Raw genomic sequence first — 17,632 nt, forward strand, 5'->3', positions numbered from 1 at the left:
AAGCCAGCTGCTCTGTGGGTCCCTTGTGGACTGCTGGCAGTGTTGGTGGTGGAGGGTCAGCTTCCCTTCACCCCCACTGACTCCCTCCTTTTAACTTGGCCCCTGGCCTGCATGGGTGCTGGGCGCCCCTGGGGGACCACCCGCTGCCCGGCTCTCCTTTTGGGGGAGCTCAGACATTTTGTTTAAACTGGGATGTGATTGAGAGTGTGTGAGGGTGAGGGCCGGAGGCATTGACTCTTTAAGGCTTGGCTGTCCAGTGAGTTTTGGCCGAGGAAATACCCACGGACATTTAATTTGAGGGCCGAGGAGGGGGCTGGGGGTGGGGAGAGTCCCGGCCGAGCAGCTGGTTTGCGTTAAGCCCTTCCCTTCCGAAAAGGGTTGTGTTTATAGCTAAAATCCGGCAGACATGGGGAGGGAGGGAGGGCACCCCCTCCCATCCCCCTGCACTGGGCTGTGTGGTACAGGGACAGTGGCATAACTTTCTAATTATCCTCTGACCCCCATCCCAAGTGAAATGGCTCCAACGTTGAGAAACCTTCTCATCCATTTTATGCCCTACGTTAAAGCAAAACACCTTCAAACAGCCACCAGCTGCTGGGCTTGACCACACCGAAGCTCTGTCCGCGTATCCTGTAAGCTGGCCGGAGTTGGCTGGCTGTCAGCTTGCTTGGTTTGTCTGGAGTCTGCTGTATCCCAGGGAGGTCACTGCTGGTGCAGCTGAGCAGGGGGCCCGTGGGAGCTGTGGCCCAAGGGCTCGGCCCGTAGACTGTCTTCCCTACCGTCCCCTTCAGGACCAAGAGGTTGGGTCTCAGAATCTCCTAGACTGCCAGAGCTGAAAGGCCCCACAGGGACAAACACCAGGACCCTGCATGCCCCACGCCCCCCTCTCCGGCACATAGAGAAACTGAGGCCTAGAGAGCTGCTTCTTCAAGGCCACACAACAAATCAGGGCTGGACTCAGGACTCAAAGCCAGCTTTCACGACAGACGCATCTTCTGCCTTGCTCTTCTTGCAGAGCTGGCTTTGGGGCCAGGGGCTGCAGGGGCAGGACTTGAAACTCAGTTGCAAAGCTCGCTAGGCTGAACTCCTCCAAGACTTGGCTCGTTCATAGCTCATGTCTTGGTACTTGCACGGGTAAGAGCTTGTTGTCAGCAGTGGTGGCTGAAGGCGTGATGGGGAGTCGGGGAACCGCCGGGGTTCCAGTTAGAGCCCTTGCTGCTGGGAGGAATAGCGGCCACGAGTCTCTGTGCCTATCTTCTCCAGCCCTTTCTCAGTCCCTGCAGACCACCCAACTCTTACAGAAGCCCAGAGTTGAAGAGCTGAAAATGACCTTTCCTGTCGTGAGTGGCCGTGGGATTGCATTGTACAACTTAAGACACGTGCATGGCTAAGTAGGTGATGTATGCGCCTATAAAGTTGCTTCTTCCCCACCCAGTTGTCACTCCCCGCAGCTCACACTGCTCTTGTTCCCTGGTTGTATACAGTGAACCCTCGTTTATCGCGGTTAATCGGTTCTAGACCCTACCGTGATGAATGAAATTCCGCGAAGTAGGATTCCTTGTCACGATGTGCTTTGCTTCCTTGTTGAAAGTGAAAGTAGCCGTAGCATGGATGTTTTTTTCCTCTTTACGGATGGAGCGAACGGAAGACTCATTCAAGTCGAAATGGCGTGCAACCTCCACGATTTTCTTGCCATCTTTGATCATATCCAAAAGTTTTACCTTTTCCTGGATGGTGAGCATCTTCCTCTGGAGCTTATTTTTATTGTCAGAAGCCTTAGAAGAAGCAGCTCGTTTAGGAGCCATCATAGGGCTTAGATAAAATTTCTTTAAAATCGCAAACAATTACAGTACACTGTACAAAAGCAAAAATGCATCTGATACGTAGCTCCGATATGTAGTGATGCAGACAGAAGCGTGTACAGTATGAGCCAATCAGTGGCAGTAATGACAGAGCATGCGCTGTTACGCAAAAACCGCGATAGAGTGAAGCCGCGGAAGTCGAAGCGCGAAGTGGCGAGGGTTCACAGTATAGGATTTCTATGGTGATTTCCACCTGACATGTTGGCCGACGTACTGATCTCAGGCATTGAAGCACCCAATGAGGGGCTGGCGGTCATCCGGCCGGGCTGTCTTTCTGAGGGAGGGAAGAGAGGCCGCGGCAGCTGCGGTGGCGCTCTGGGGAGCCTGCAGCCATCGCGGTACGCTCCAGCAGCTTCTGCTGGAACAGAACCTAGTTCCTGCTGTCTTTCCCCAGACCTCCTGCTGCGGCATCCTGGTCCCCCTGGGAGGGAGCTGGCTGCCTCCCCTCTTGCCATAGCTGTGTCCTTTTTATTTTCAGTTCTCTCACAAAGATTCTCCTGGGTGATTTGCGTGCAATAGTTATAGACATGCCGAACTTCCAGGGAGACCCCAGCCCACGGCCCCTGAGGACCCCAGCCCGCACTTCTGACTCCTCGTGCCCTGACATAGGGTTTCCGAGACATTTTGTTCTGTGCCTCCGACAGTCCAATAGACAACTTCCTTCACCGACACTGGACGTCAAAGGCAACATGATTCTTTTGTCTTCGTTACCCATTGCATGTGAGCTGACTGAAACTATGCGATGTCAGGCTCACCTGGGTCCTCAAAGTTACATCTGTGCTTTGGAACCACGGCGTTTTTATTGGCAGCAAGTTTGCCAGTGTAACATGTTGTGCGATTTTTTTTTTTGGCGTCCATGGGTGTTGATTGTGGATCCAAGCAACATGAATTCCTGGACAACGTCTCAACAGTCTTTTCTCGGTTTATCCTGCTGTCTGTTGGCCCAGTTGTGAGGGTGTTTGCTGTCTTGTTGCGGTGCCGTCCTCATGGAATTGTTTTAGTCTTTGCTCTTCAGCGGTGAGCGCTGCAAATCTTACTTGCCCTCAGCAGACACGGCGGTGTGCTCTCCAGATGGGTGACGAGTCTCCTGCCAATGCTGCTGTTGGGGGGCTTCGTACAGTCTCGCTTCTTGTCTTCTTTGCTCAGCATCCGGGTTGGATAAGCAAGGTGAAAGGATACCTCCTGATTTAAAATCATAAAGCACTTTTTTTTCGGGTTGGATTGGTTCTTTCTTGCCTTTTTTCCGGTTTTTGCGGGTCACAACTCAGGGTCACAGAATTCCCACCCTTTGCATCGTCCTCCCTCCTTAGTTGGGGTGCACAGACCCCGTGCCTTTGTGTAGTCAGTGGAACACATCTTTCGGGGTGCTCTGCTTTCAGCCAAGATCCAGGTGCTGTCAGCAGTGATAGCCCGTGTTCCACACCCTCCTCTAATTCATCTTGGGTTTTTGGCAGTTCAGTGTCGATGTACTGCTGCCACTGTTATGAACCATCTCAACTGGTGTTCCGTATCCTGCAGCCGGTGCCGTCAGGGCAGCTGAGACTTCTTCCTTCAGCACTGTCCGTTTGTTCTTAATCCTAGGCTGTCTCCTGAAATGGCTGGATGTTGACCAATTACTTTTGTTGTTTTCTGCATCATTCAATTCATAGAACCTTTCAGCATTGCAACTTAAGACTTGAGTTTTTCTTCATTTCTTTCAGTTTGAGAAACACAGCACCTTTGGGTTTTCTAGCTCTGTCTTTGCCTATTTCGCTATAATACTTGTCTTCTTGAGTTGTCCTTTGAAATCTTCTAACTCAGCTCTTTGCTCCATCATTTGCTTTAGTAACCACATGGAGGGAGGCTTACCGGGTGATGATGATAATAATAGTGGGCCAAGATCTAATCCTGTTCCCCTCACCCCATCCCTTTGGCACGTTGAGGGGTCTCTTTGCCCTGGGGATTTACCCGAGGTTTTCCTATCCAGGGGGGGTGGCGCAGGTAGTACAAGCCCCCCTTGGGCTGCTCCCACTCTCTGTCTCCCTTTTCCGGCTTGCACAGCCTCTGTGGAGGGCTGTACACACCCGAGTCCTGACCACCTGCCGGTGAACTGGGAGGCGGCGCCTGCCTGCAGCTGTACCTCTTCCTGCCCATTTCCATGGACACCCTCCTGGCTGTCGGCTGCCTGCTCCCTGCTGGTCCTCTTGCCGCCCTGTCCCTCGAGCCGGGCGCTGGCTGACCAGCAGGCCTGCTGGGCTGACCTTCTTTGTGTGCAGACTTCCAATGGGTCCAGTGGTCCGCCCAGAGGGCAGGCAGGGGTGGCATTGGCTGCTCGTGGCCCACGGGTTGGCTATAGCTCCCCGAAAGGGCTTTTTGATTTCTATGTTGCTGTTTAATTGTGGACCCGTGAGTTGCATTTGGGGAAGAAAACACAATTTCCTAGCATGGCTGGTGGCGAGCATGTATTGATTGTGTCTCTGGGTTCCTGGTTCCCTGTCGTCGTGGGTGTATGCAAGGCCACCGTGTACCAGCCAGGCTTCCGCAGTGGACACCCAGGTCACCCTCAACACACAGAATGCCCTGTTGCCTGCCTGCCCTGGTTGAGGGCCGGGAGTTCGCCGCAGGGGAGAGCCGGGGCCCAAGGCCTGCTGGGGGCAGCTACCCAGACTTGGGGACACACTGGGCCCCTCAGTGCTTCCAGAGACCATGTAGTACACCAAGATCATTTTTAAACAGGCCCCTGGAGTCCTTTAAAACGTTTTTAGTAGTCAATATGAATATGTACACCTTGTATGTGTTATATATACACATATATACACATGTATGGAAAATGGAATGAAAGGATAGTAGGATTTCTCCTTGAACTTTCTGAGCTCCCTCCACTCCCCCCGTCAAAGAGAGAGAGAGCTTCTAAACATTGGTCGTGTCATCCGTTTTGTACACGTACAGTGACATTAATTGCAATCAGCCTGGTGTGCCACCATCATCACTGCCAGGAGCCAAGTTTATGGTTTTCCACGGATACCCTGTCTTGCCTTTCTTCTCTCTTGTACTCCAGTGGTGAACTCTGGCCACGATTACTACTGTCTGTGCCACTTGTGGGCGAGGCCTTCTCTTGCATCAGTTAGCTTGTGGAAGCCCCTTAACAATTCAGGGAGAAACGTGTGGCCCCGTTTTACAGATGAGGAACCCGAGGCTCAGGAAACGCCAAGGGTGGCTCAGGTCTCAGGGTTAGTAAGTGACAGGCCCAGACTGAACCCGGGGCTTCTGCACCCCAACCCAGGCTCTTCGGAGCCACCAAGCCCGTGGTCTTCAGAGTGGGGGCTCTGTACCAGCGTCACCAACCGTTGCCCGTTGGAGAGAGCGGCACCGTCTGCACCGGCCTCTGACTTTCCGGCTCCGAGGCCGGGGACTTACTGCCCAAGCCCTCCGGGTCATTCGCATGCAGCCTCAAGCTGCCTCTCTTTCTCATCTCTGCCCTGCTTCCCTGCTTGGTCATCAGATGGGCAGACAGGGGCTCACTTGTGAGATGTATCCCAAGTCTCCCGGGCATCACCAGAAAACAAAACCCGAACCAGACTTACTGCCAGCGAGTGGATTAGGACCCTCGAAGACAGCGTAGAACCGCCCCTGGGGATTTCTGAGACCGCATCTCCTTATGGGAGTAGAATGCCTCCTCCTCCTCCCGCAGCCGGCTTGGTGGTTTAGAACTGCCAACCTTTCAGGGAGCAGCCCAGAGTGTAAGGGCAGTATTGCCAGTTGGCCGCAGGGTCTTCTAGGAAAACCCTGCCCTGCCGGCCCTAAAGCCACTTAACAGAGCTGTTGCCCCAGCGGCCAGCCCAAAGACCCTAGGCGCCGCAGGAGAGGGCTCAAAGGGGCTAGGCTGACCAGGTGTGGTGTCTGGACCGTTCCCGACAGACAGCCGGGGAGGTCGTTTGGGGACCCCCGAGGGGAGGTGCAGAAAAGGGCTTTGTCCAAGCAGAGTCTCCTTTCTTGCAAACGTGTAATGAAAAGCGTTTGAGCTCAGGAGAGGATCCTCCTTCGGGGAGCTGGGCATCTTGGCAGGCTCGTTGCTCCCAAGCATCTACTTGGTGTCAGCAGAAGGGACTGGAGGGGGAAAGGGAGCCCCACGGTGCGCCTCCGTGCTGACCACAACCCCAGGAGAGCGCACTCGATCGGACTCATTTCACAGGTGACCCGTGTGAGCCTGGAGCTCTGAAGGACCTTCCCTGGGGTCACATGTCAGCGACCTCTTGGCATGTAGGATGGGCCTCCGTTCGGTCAGGCCGAATGCTGTGGACACGAGGTTGGGCCAGGTCCTTGTCCTTTGGGGACGTTGTCTGTGGGATGGGTGACCCATAGCTCTCTGCATCTGTGCCAGGCAAACCAGATGACCTCGCTTTGGGTGCCCTTTCCTTCTTTGGGTAAAGGATGTGCAGGCCACTCCTGTGACATGGCGGGGAGGGGCGGGTTGTTCCAGGTAGGGCCACTCTTAGCATAGCCCTGGCGTCCGGCTGTTCACACTGTCTTCCCGACAAGTCCACAGGCTCCTAAAGCCCCCAGGGCAGCCCTGGCTCCAATGGCACCTCCCCATCCCCCCTGAGATGAACAGACCAGGGTCACTCAGCTTCCACTCTGGGACCCTGCTCAGTAGCCAAGTTCACAGTCCCTGGGAGGGCAAGGGCCCAGGGGGCTGCCTGCCTTTGAGACTGGCTTCTTCCCTGCGGACCTTTTTACTTCCATAAAAGACTTAGTGGGGTCCTGATTTTTGTGGATATTTTACTTTTTCTTTTAAAATCTACTTTTGTTGTTCCATTGAGAAAATACACAAGATAATATAGAACAGCGGTTCTTAACCTGTGGGTCGAGACCCCGTTAGGGGTAAAATGACCCTTTCATAGGATCACCGGATTCATAACTAGCAAAATGACAGTGATGAAGTAGCAATGAAAATAATTTTATGGTTGGGGGGGTCACCACCACATCAGGAACTGAATCAAAGGGTCGCAGCATCAGGAGGGTTGAGAACCACTGCTCTAGAACAACATCACAATTCCTGCCATGTTTTCCAACTAGTTCCTCCTTATCCCTGTGAACTGCTCCGAGTGTGCCCGGTCTCATCTCTCAAGGTCCTGTGCAGACGGTCCTTTAATTAGACATTCCTTAGAGTTAAGCAAAGCCAAAGAGGAAGACCGAAGAAGCATCCGTGCAGCTGAGCTATGGTGCTGGCGAAGAGGAAGCAGACTGTCAAAGGCACAAACCAATCTGTCTCGGAGGAGCACAGCCAGAGTGCTCCTTAGAGGCAAGGATGGAGAGAACTTTGTCCATGTGCTTTGGGCCTGTTGTCAAGAGAGATCCCCTGGAGAAGGACGGCATGCTTGGTCAAGTAGTAGGGGGCAGCAGCGGAAAAGAAGGAAGGCTTTCGGCCAGATGGACGGACACAGCGGCTGCACAGATGGACTCAAACGGGAGAGCAGTGTGGCCCAGGGCCGGCAGGGCTTCCTCTGTTCCGTCGAGAGGGTCCCTGAGCCAGAACAGCGGCACGGTTTTGTCAGGGGCCTTGGCAGTGCAGGGGGAGGTGCTCGGCTGCTGACCGGAGGGTCAGCGGTTTGAATCTCCCGGCTTCTCTTTGGGAGGAAGGTGTGGCCGTTGGCTGGTGATAGCCGGGGAAACAAAGGTGGCTCCACTCTGTCCCGCAGGGTTTCTGTGGATGGAGACAGACTCGGCAGCAACAGGATTTGGCTTCGGTTCATCGTGGTGCTTTAAAGAAGGCTTTGTGGGACATTTTTGGTCTACAGTTTAAAGATCACCTCAGGGCAGTACCTCTGTGGGCTGACAGCTTTGTGACTCCCATGAGTCGGAATACCGTGAGAGTTTGAAAGTCAGGTCTGCATGTTCCTCCTTTTGATATGGGCCCTTCTGGAGAATCATGGATCAAAACGGCCAGGAGATCCCATCCTGCTCTGAGGGGTTCACGGTGAGATACGAGTGTGTTTTCAGTCACAGCTTTATTGAGAGGGAATTCATGTGCTGTGCAAGCCAAAGGGCCGATTAGAAGGTTTCAAGTAGAATTCGTGGAGCTGTGCACGCATCACCTGGTTTTCATTGCCCCAGAGAGAAACCCCGTGTCCTGTAGCTATCACCTTCCCAACTCCCCCAGACCCACCCAGCCCTAAGCAGCTGTTGGTTTGCGTTCTACCTCTGTCACTAGGAGGGCTTTGGGCTTTTAACATTCGGCAGGCCAGCACTCTGCGCCCAGCCTTGTGCGCTGGACTCTTCCCTCACAGCAACCCGGTGGGACAGAGACGTCCTTTTCTGTGTTCACCGATGAAACCGCGGCTCAGTGAAGCCAAGCAACTGCTTCAGGATTACCAAACCCACAATTGACAGGTCTCGGGATGCCTGGGCAGTCGCTGTGGGCTCCCTGGTCCCTGGGGAGAAGTCAGGCTGTGAATCATGGCAGATTAGTGGTGGTAGTGAGAGGGAGGGAGGGAATGCACGATGTGGTCGTCGTTAGCCAGGAGCTAAGAGGACAGGCCTTGTATCCTCGCTGGAACCATTTGTCCACCTGTCCACTTGCGAAATAGCTCTAGATCCTTCCAGGAGCCCAGACTCCACCTGTACTGGGCAGGCAGGCCTCTCAGCCGCCCAGGCAGCAGCCTGTCTCCCTGGGGCCTTGGCAGGAAGGCCATGCTTGGGCTTCCTGGTGGTCTAGAGCCCCTCTCCAACCAGGCGGTGCTCCTGAGGTGGGAGAGCCCAGCACTGGGTGCACCCCCAGCTTGGTGTGACCTCTGGGGGACCTGCAGCCACAGCGGGCTGCAGATGGGCATAAACCAGCCTCGGTCTCCTCACCCCGGCCAGGAGACAGGTTTCAGAGCTTCCTCATCCGTGGAAACAGATAACAGGACAGAAACCAAACAACAGGATGGTGAATGATTAACGCTGGTTACATAGGAGGGGGCTAGGAAGTGAGGGCGTGATGCCGCCGTGGACCTTTGCAGGGTGCCTCTTGTGTCCAGGCTTCTCCCCGGCTGCTCTGCTCCCCGAGCTCCAAACTTGAAGGAGCACGGGTGGCTTAGGTCAGGAATCCGAACCCACCAATCACTCTCTGGGAGAAGGGTGTGTCCGTCTGCTATCCTGAAGATTACCGCCTGGGCGACCCTGTGGTGTTTTGTTGTTGTTTTTGACCCTGTGGTTTTAAAGATGGCCTCGGGAAGTAACTGGGAGGGGGGTGGGTGTCTTACCCAGAAAGCGTGGATTCCAAGAGAATTTGAAATTCTGTTCCCGTCTGCCCTCCAGGGCTGCTGTGAGTTAGAATCGATCAGATGGCAATTAAAAAAAATAAATCTTAATCTTGACAACATCCCCAGTGATTGTTTATTCCCAGTTGGTGGATGTAACCGTCGAGGCTTAGATAGAATAAGGTCAGCCACACAGCCTGTGAGCAGCGAAGGCGTTTCTTCAGCATCTGATGTGGGTGAAGCCCCACACTAAGGCTTTAGAGCCTATGAGCTGATTCGCTTTTTCCTAACTTCCTGCTGTTTTACGGGTGAGGGCCCTGGAGACTGAGGGGTTCAGACTCTTGTCCTCAGCTAGGGCTGAAGCCCTAGGTCTGTCGGATTCCAAAGGCTGGCTCCTTCCCTATGGATGTCCATGCCCTGTCCTCCCCACACAAGTGAGGCCTGTGTTTCCAGGTCCTCAGAATCCCTCCCTGTGTCCCTTGGGGCCCGCTATTACAGAGCTGTCCTTTCTGCAAAGAGGAAATGGCCTGGTGGCTCTCCACCTGCTCAGAAACCACTCCCAGCTGGGTGGGAAGTAACTGGATCTGGGTGGAGCTGTTCCTGAGCCCTCTGCTTTTCATCTGTGAGCGGAGCAGCTGACAGCCCGCTTTGAAAGGCTGGCAGTTGGCCCTTGATAAGGGAACCAGATACCCTTATTTACGCGACCAGCAAACCGGACATCTGAGATCATTGCTGGGCAGGTCTTGGCTTCAACCCCGCAGTGCCCGCGCCCTGGCAGGCCTGGCTGTGTGTGGGGTCACAGGACCTCCAAGGCGGCCTGAGGGCGAAAGGACAGTCCCCGGCCTCCTGCTGCGACCTCCCTTGACAGCAGAGGTTTCTAGAATAAGACTCTGGCGCACACATGCTTGCCGGCCTCCTGGCTAGACACTTGCACACCGCTGGCCAGCAGCCGCCCACCCACAGCCTCAGAAGGGGCTGGCTCTGCTGGGGGGGCCGGGGGCTGAGAGGCCAGGGGCCAGTGAGTTGCCTTCTGAGGCACAGAGGCCTACTGAGGAAGGACCGCCAGTCCCACCTGAGAGAGACTTGGAAGCGTGGATAGCTCTTGTCTCTAGGGCCACTGAGCAGGGTGGGGGTCTGCCCCTCATCTCTCCCCACATTCATCAGTTTGCCCTCTCTGGCTGTTTGGATGGATGTGTGCCTGATGGCTACTTTGTCCTCGTGTCCTGCTCCCAACTTCCACTGCCATTGGGTCAACTCGGCAACCCTGCAGCTCAGAGAAACCCTACTCATGAGGGTTTCTGAGTCGATCTTTATAGGAGCAGGCAATCTCGTAGCTCAATGCCTAACCTACTGCACTATCAGGACGCCTTGGTCCCTACCTGGGCCTCCTTTATAAGGGAACCGGATACCTTATAGAGATATGCCTCCAATGAGAAGGCACCTTAGGATTCTTCACACAGCCCTCTCCTTAAAGAGCGTCTTACTTGGTCCTCTTAATAATTTGTTTAAATATAGGATAACTTTCGTCCCTTTTTTTGAGTGGTGGTGGTGGTTTGAAACTTCTTTTTTCTCCTTTGATAAATACATGATCAGTGTACACTCCTTATTCCCCAGCACCCATCCCACCCCAAGAAAAAATCCCAGAGGCGCTCTAAGCCCCTTCCCTCCCATCCCAGATCCAATGTCCATGTATACATTTCGACAGACTTTTCTGTATAGTCTTTAAAAAACCAAAAAAACCCAAACAGGTAATAATTGAACGGGGTGTAGAACTCACACAGAACAAAAGGGTATTCATCGAAAAGCGGCTGCCCCTCCGTCCCTGCCTGGAGCCTCCCAGGTGCCCTCTCCGGAGGACCGCTGCTCCCAGCTCGTCCAGTGCTTTTCCAGCACTGTTCTGGCCAAGAGCTTTTATGGCTTCCCCAGGAGTGTAACAAGAGGCATCTGTCTGGTGGGCTGTGAGGGCCAGTCTTGAGAATGGCCAGGCTTGGAGCCCCGTGAGATGCAGCTGGTCATGTGGGATGTAGTGGGCTTTTTGGACAAGGGGCAGAGCCCACGGAAAGGAACGAGGTCCATGTGGGAACAGACGTCTGTCACAGGGTGCCCCGGCTGATTGTGTCTTTTAATTAGGTGCCCTGTGGTGGGAGGGAGGAGTCACTGGGCTTCTAGCCTGCAAGGTCTCAGGGACGCGTCTGGGGTTACACGGCTGGGCGAGGTTTACTGCTTTATCAGAGGCTCCGTGCATGCCTGACAAAGCCAGAGCGGGGCCCAGGCTTCCTGACCCCTGACCCCTGAACAATACCTTCCCCTGGAGTGACCTCTGTGGTGTGGTCCACACGTGAGGCCCGGGTCTGGTGGCCGGGTGGGGTGGCCCCCCCTGACCGCACGCACAGCCGCTCTCATTTGCCTGTCCTGTTTACTCTGCACAACCAGAGGAAAAAGCTCCTTTGTCCACCGGGGTTTCTCAGGTGCCGACTCAGGTGAGGTCAGGTAGGGGTGGATGGGCGGGCCAGCCTGGGAGGGGAGGGGAAGGCAGTTGGAGCTGAAGGGCTGTGATTTTGTTTGAGGTGGGGGCCAGTGTTTGGAAACGGGAGGGTGGTGGTAATTCATGTCACCGGGTTATACACCGGGAGGTGTTAACATTGGCAAATACTGCATACTTTGAATCCCGTGCGCATGCACACAAAGATGGCCAGGCTTCCTCTAAACAATTGATGATGTAGAAAGAAATGCTTAATGCCTCTGGTTCTGTAAAGCAAATCAAGAAAAGTTCTCCTCGTTGCAACCTCCTCCTCCCCCCTAAAAACCCCAAAAAAACAAAAGCAGAGAGAAAGAATAGGAAGCCGGTCATTCATTCATTCTAGCCGAACCACGTTCCCAGACCACTTGGGACATAGAGCCGGGAGCGGGACCCACAGGTCAGCGAGCAGAGCCCCCAGCACTGTGTGCCCTCGGATGCGACTTCTTTGAGCTGTGCTTCAGCTTCCCCTTCGACAGTGTTGTAGCCTGCAGCTCGTACGGGTCCATATTATTCTGCTTTTTGTTTTGTTAGCATATAGCGTTGCATTTTCCATCACAGTGCGTAGTGTGAGTCCACGCTACTCTGGCTATGTGATGTCCCCGTTAAATGGATGCGAACGGTATATAGTTTACTTTAAAACCAAAAGAAAAAACCCCACTGCCATCGAGTCAGTACTGACTCGGACTAACCCTGTAGGATGGGGCAGAACTGCCTCCATGAGTTTCCGAGACTGTTTACAGGAGTGGCAAGCCCATCTTCCCCCTGAAGAGTGGCTGGCGGTTTCGAACAGCCTACCCTGAGGATGGTGGCCCAACGGGAACCACTGTTCCGCTAGGGCTCCTTACTGTTCATAGAACTTCGGGCTGTTTCTGAGCGTTGGTGCTCAAGTAAGACTGGCGAGAACGCTCGCTGCTTTGCTTTATTTAGCGTTATTTACTCAGGGACGCCTGTCCCGGTGGAGCTCCGGGCTCATGCCCATTTTAGTGCACCTTGGCCGGCTGCTTCCCACCAGAGCTGTCCCACACCCCCTCCTGCAGCCTCACCCCCTGTGCCTCCTCGTCCCTGTTCCCTGACATCGTGAGTTCGCAGTAACCCCCGCCACCCACCAGATGGAACGAAGGAAGGTGGAATTCTTGTTCTCATTCACCATTCACGGGCGGTGTGGTGTGCGGCCCCTGTGACACGTGTCGGTTGTTGAGCAAGCCTGGATGACAGGAAGCCCCCATCAGCTTTTGCTCCCAGGCTCGCAGGAGGCTGATGTTGCCTGGTGGTCTCTTGGGTGAATGCAGGCGTCTGCCCAGTGGGTGCTGCCCTAACACGCCCTCGTGTCTGAGCGGGTGTAGCTCTGCGAGGGGACTGGAAGCATCTCGTAGGTACATCCCACTGTGGAACTAGAAACCCAGTCCATCGGAATTCCAGTTGGGCCTCCTGGTCCCATATCTTTGTGAGTGGAGGGGCCAAGGAGTGTCTTGCTTTGTTTTTAAGACCGATAGGGATTTGCCCATAAAAGTCCAGATTGCTGACTCCTCTCCTGTGGTGAACGGCGTCCCTGCTGCTGGCCCTCCATGTCAAGGCTCTGAGGGCTATAGGCTCAGCCCCTGACTCATACTTAGGACTCGATCCTCCACACCCAGATCTCTGCTGCAGGTGATGAATGGATATCCTTTCGGCGCCTGACGTTCACATGTGAGCGACGATGACCATGGCATGCTTGCTTCCTGCATTTCAGGCTCATGAGTGCATTTTATTACTATAAATTGGCAATATTACTATCTTACTTAATCTTGATTACCATCCTGCCTGGTGAATGCCCAAACCAAACTTGATTCTGACTGAAAGGACCCTATAGGACAGGCTAGAACTGGTAGACCGGAACTCTTTACAGGAGTAGAAAGCCTCATCTCTCTCACTCGGAGCGGCTGGTGGCTTTGAACTGCTGGCCTTGTGGTTCACTGCAGAACACAGAACCACCACGCCACCAGGATTCCTGTTGGTCAGGGCCGCTGACCCCATTTTACAGATGTGAAGATGGAGGCTCCAAGAGGCCTGTGTGGCTGACGTCTGATAGAGCAGGGTGTGCTTGGTCTCCCAAGCCCTGCGTCTTTGAGACCCGTGATGAAGGAACTCGATTGAAATGATTGGGCTAAGCAGAAGGAAAGTTTGCTAGTGGGATCTGTGTGAAAGAAAGGCCTTGAACCTGCAGACAAGGTGGACAGAGGGACTGTGCTCTCCTGAGGCCCATTCTGAGTGCTGCCCTCCCTGCCGCCCCGCCCTGTTGGAAACTGGCCAGGCTCCCGTTTGCAACTTGTCCAGGCTCCTGGACAGTTACCGTTATTCCCGATTGGACATGTGTACATGGTTCAGGTCCAGGGAGCCCGAACAAGGTCCACATTCTCTCTCAGCTGTCCCCTCTCTGTGCAGTCCAGCTGCAGGGGTAGAGGTGGAGTGTGGGGAGGGGCTGCTGCCACTCTGCTAACTCTTCCCAGCATTGCCTGAACCCCCAATTCACTTTTCCTGAGATCATGGAAGCCCTGAGCCCCTTTTCTGGAACAGAGTGGGCCCTTAGCCGGCCTGTGAGCCGGAGCATGGCCTTAGGGATGACAGAAGAAGCCCAGGCTGGGACTCTGGGAGCAAAGGGGTCAGTTTGTATGGTGGGGGGGTGGGTGGGTCTGATTGGGACTGAGGCAACAAAGTGCCCCTTTGCCCTTGATCAAGGAACTGGGAGTGGGGGGGTGAGGGCAGTGGGCTAAGTGTTGGGCGGCTAACTGCGAGGTCCTTGATTCAAACCTACCAGCTGTCTGATCTCCTGAAGATATATAGTCTCAGAACCCCATAGGGGCCAACTGTACTCAGCCATCTACAGTCCAGTATGAATTGCTATTGACTGGGTTTAAGGCAGCGGTTCTCAACTTGTGGGTCACGATCCCTTTGGGGGTCGAACAACCCTTTCACAGGGGCTGCCCAATTCTTAACAGTAGCAAAATTACAGTTATTCAGTAGCAATGGAGATAATGTTATGGTTGGCGGTGGGCGGGGCGGGGTCACCACAACATGAGGAACTGTATTAAAGGGTTTTGTGGCATTCGGAAGTTAGGGAATCCCTGGTTTAGGGGGTCACCTTCCCCATCTTACTGTTAAGGATGCTGAAAAAGAGGGGTGGGAGTGGGTGTCACACAGCTAGTTAAGAGTGCATACAAGAATTAAGCCCAGGGCTGGCCGAATCGAATCTAGGTCCCACCATCTCCTCGTTGGGCCTGAACTTCAGTGTGCGGTGCTGTTTGTTGGGGGAACAGGGTTGAAAATGGGCATGCTCGGGGCCTTGCTCGGTAGGTAACTGTGGGAGCCAGGGGTCTGAAGTTTGGGGTTTTAGAACGCTCTACCCAGGACGCCCCTGCCCCCGCCTGGGCTTTGAGCTGGAGGCCTGAGCAAACACAGGTGTGGTTTTGTCTCTGGGCGCCAAGCCTGGCTTCCCCAGGAAGTGCGGCCGGCTGCTTTCCCCATCAGTTTTCCGCTTTCAAAAGCAGCAGCTTCTGACAAAAGCCTTCTCTTCCTCCTTCCTCCCGCCCCCACGCCCCACTCCACCATGGGGCAGAAAACAGTGAGGTCACAGCGAGCAACTGTGGGGGACGCCAAGCCATTCCCCCCAGGACCTGGACCACCCCGGGCTTGACCAGTCTTGGGGAGAAGGCAAGAAGGCACGAGATGCTGACAAATGAGCCAAAGACCCTCAACCCAAACATGGGGAGTCTCTGGGTGGCACAAAACGCTAATAGGTGGAGGACCGAACCTCCAGAGGCACATTAGAATGAAGACCAAGTTCACAGGCCCCAGCACCCCTGGAATACAGCTCTCTGCTGACACACGTGGGCATGTCCGTGGTCAGAATCCACTGGTTAGTTTGTTTTTCGTCTCCAAAGTGATTGTATAATGGGATGGCCATTGGGTCAATGGCATTGGACAGATGAGAACTGGAAAAGACTATGCCTCCAATAATAATAATAATAATAATAATAATAATAGGCACATTATTTCTTTATAAAATGCACAGTGCTTTAATACTGTTTTATAACATTAAAATGCAAATAAATAAATAAATAAAAGAAAACTCCAGGATCAGATTCACAATACCAGCACTAGAGGGCAGGCACCCAGGAAATGCCCTCCGTGTCTGCTGCCGCCTCTGAGCTGTGTCCGATTCCAGGGGGCCAGAAATGCTGTGTCCTGTCACTCCCCTGCCCACCACTCACAGGCCCCTTGGATCTTGCAGGACCCTCCAGTTCTGCATCTGTTTGGCGCCCATTCCTCGCCCAGGGGCCGACGTTTCTCTCCCTAGCATGCTGGCTGCACAATGGCAGGCTTTTCACTCTTGTTCCTGGCTGTATCCCTGGCTTGGGACTGAGGACCCTAGAAATACAAAGGTGAACATGGGGGCGCTCTCTTGGGGTGTCCCCCAGGTGGCAGTAGAGATCAAGGAGCAGGGAGGGGACAGGGAGCTGACCAGTGGCCGTGCAGTGTTGGTTTGTGGGGTAGGATGGAATGAGTGGACAGCGTGCTGTGGACTCTGTGCCCATCCCAGGCACAGCGGCGTCTATCTAGAAGGCTTCCTGGAGGAGGTGAGTCTTAGGCTCGCCCTAGAAAGATGAGTGTGACAATCGAGAGGTATCCCAGGCTGCCCGTTCCCAGTTTGTGTGTCGGCAGAGAGCTGTGGGGGTGACGTTCCTAGTGAGACATGCCTTGAAGACCATGGGGGAGGCTGTCATACACTCTCTCTCTCAGGCTCTTCGACCCTTCCCTGACATCTTTTCCCCTCGTGACCACTGCCATGACATGCCCTCCCCGCCGTTGCCACCCCGATCTGGAGTTCCCCGTGGGCAGGAGGAAGTAGCGTGGGTCAGGAGTCTGGTGACCTTTCCCAGGAGGAGGGTATTTTTAGGGTGGCCTGGTGCTGGTATGATGATGAGTAAGTCATTCTTTCGGGGGGAGGGAGTGTGGGAGGACAACTCCCTGGCCCTGCTGTGAGCTGAACTCATTTAGTGCAGAGTTCTGCCATTGGCCAAAACATGTGTCTGATTGGGAGTAAGTGGTCTTCTCTCAGATGGCCATTAGTGCCCCAGGCCGAGAACAGGCCTGAGTTTTACAGGAGGGGGTGCTCATGTTTGTTGAATCACTTTGTTCCTTGTGTGGGCCACCAGGTGGCGGTGTTGGCACAGGACCTCTCGGTTTTTGATCCACCTGTTGGGTCGTGTTTTGGGCCTTGCCGCCAACCGCTGCTCTCTCCCCATAACCTCCAAGCCAAATCTAACCAAACCCTACCATCGAGTCGATGGCAGCTCACCTCGACCCGGTAGGACAGGGCAGGACCGCCCCCGTTGAGTTTCTGAGACTGTAGTTGTTTATGGGATTAGAAAGCCCTGTCTTTTTCTCGAGCTGGTGGTTCCAACTGCTGACGTTGCGGATCGCCGTCCAGCGCTTAACCACTACACCTCCGGGGCTCCTCCCGACAACCTCGAGCATCCCCGCATCGCAGTCTGTGCATGCAGCCCCCTGGGTTCCCTTTTCGGAATTCTTCATCTGAGCTTGCACCGTCACGTCTCTTCTCTGCCCCAGATGCGCACATGGACATTTTGGGGTGCTAACTTTTTGCCCTTGCAGGACACACCTTAGAGACCATGGGACTTTGGGCAAGACTGACTACGTGCTCTTCTTTCCTCTGCCAGACGTTCACGGCATGGTGCAATTCCCATCTCCGTAAGGCGGGCACACAGATCGAGAATATCGAGGAGGACTTCCGGGATGGCCTGAAGCTCATGCTGCTGCTCGAGGTCATCTCAGGTGGGCTGGGTCCCTGGGTCCCTGGCCGGTGGGGGAGGGGTGTCCTGGGGCAGAGGCAGTGCCAGGTGGGCTGGGTCCCTGGGTCCTTGGCCTAGGGGTGTCCTGGTGCAGAGGCAGTGCCAGGTGGGCTGGGTCCCTGGGTCCCTGGCCAGGGGTGTCCTGGGGCAGAGGCAGTGCCAGGTGGGCTGGGTCCCTGG

At 54.5% G+C, this 17,632-nt stretch overlaps 1 protein-coding gene across 1 annotated transcript in view; it reads left to right on the forward strand.

Annotated features, from left to right (window-relative positions):
- Positions 1 to 17,632, forward strand: part of ACTN1 (actinin alpha 1) — a 166,974-nt gene that overhangs the window by 108,277 nt on the left and 41,065 nt on the right. Inside the window, exon 3 of the mRNA XM_045288201.1 lies at positions 17,321 to 17,435. Within this exon, the coding sequence (XP_045144136.1) occupies positions 17,321 to 17,435 (115 nt within the window). The remainder of the gene's footprint in view (positions 1 to 17,320; positions 17,436 to 17,632) is intronic.

This window comes from Echinops telfairi, unplaced genomic scaffold (genome assembly GCF_000313985.2).
Source record: "Echinops telfairi isolate 266 unplaced genomic scaffold, ASM31398v2 ScPeMD7_18;HRSCAF=68, whole genome shotgun sequence".
Lineage (NCBI taxonomy): Eukaryota > Metazoa > Chordata > Mammalia > Afrosoricida > Tenrecidae > Echinops > Echinops telfairi.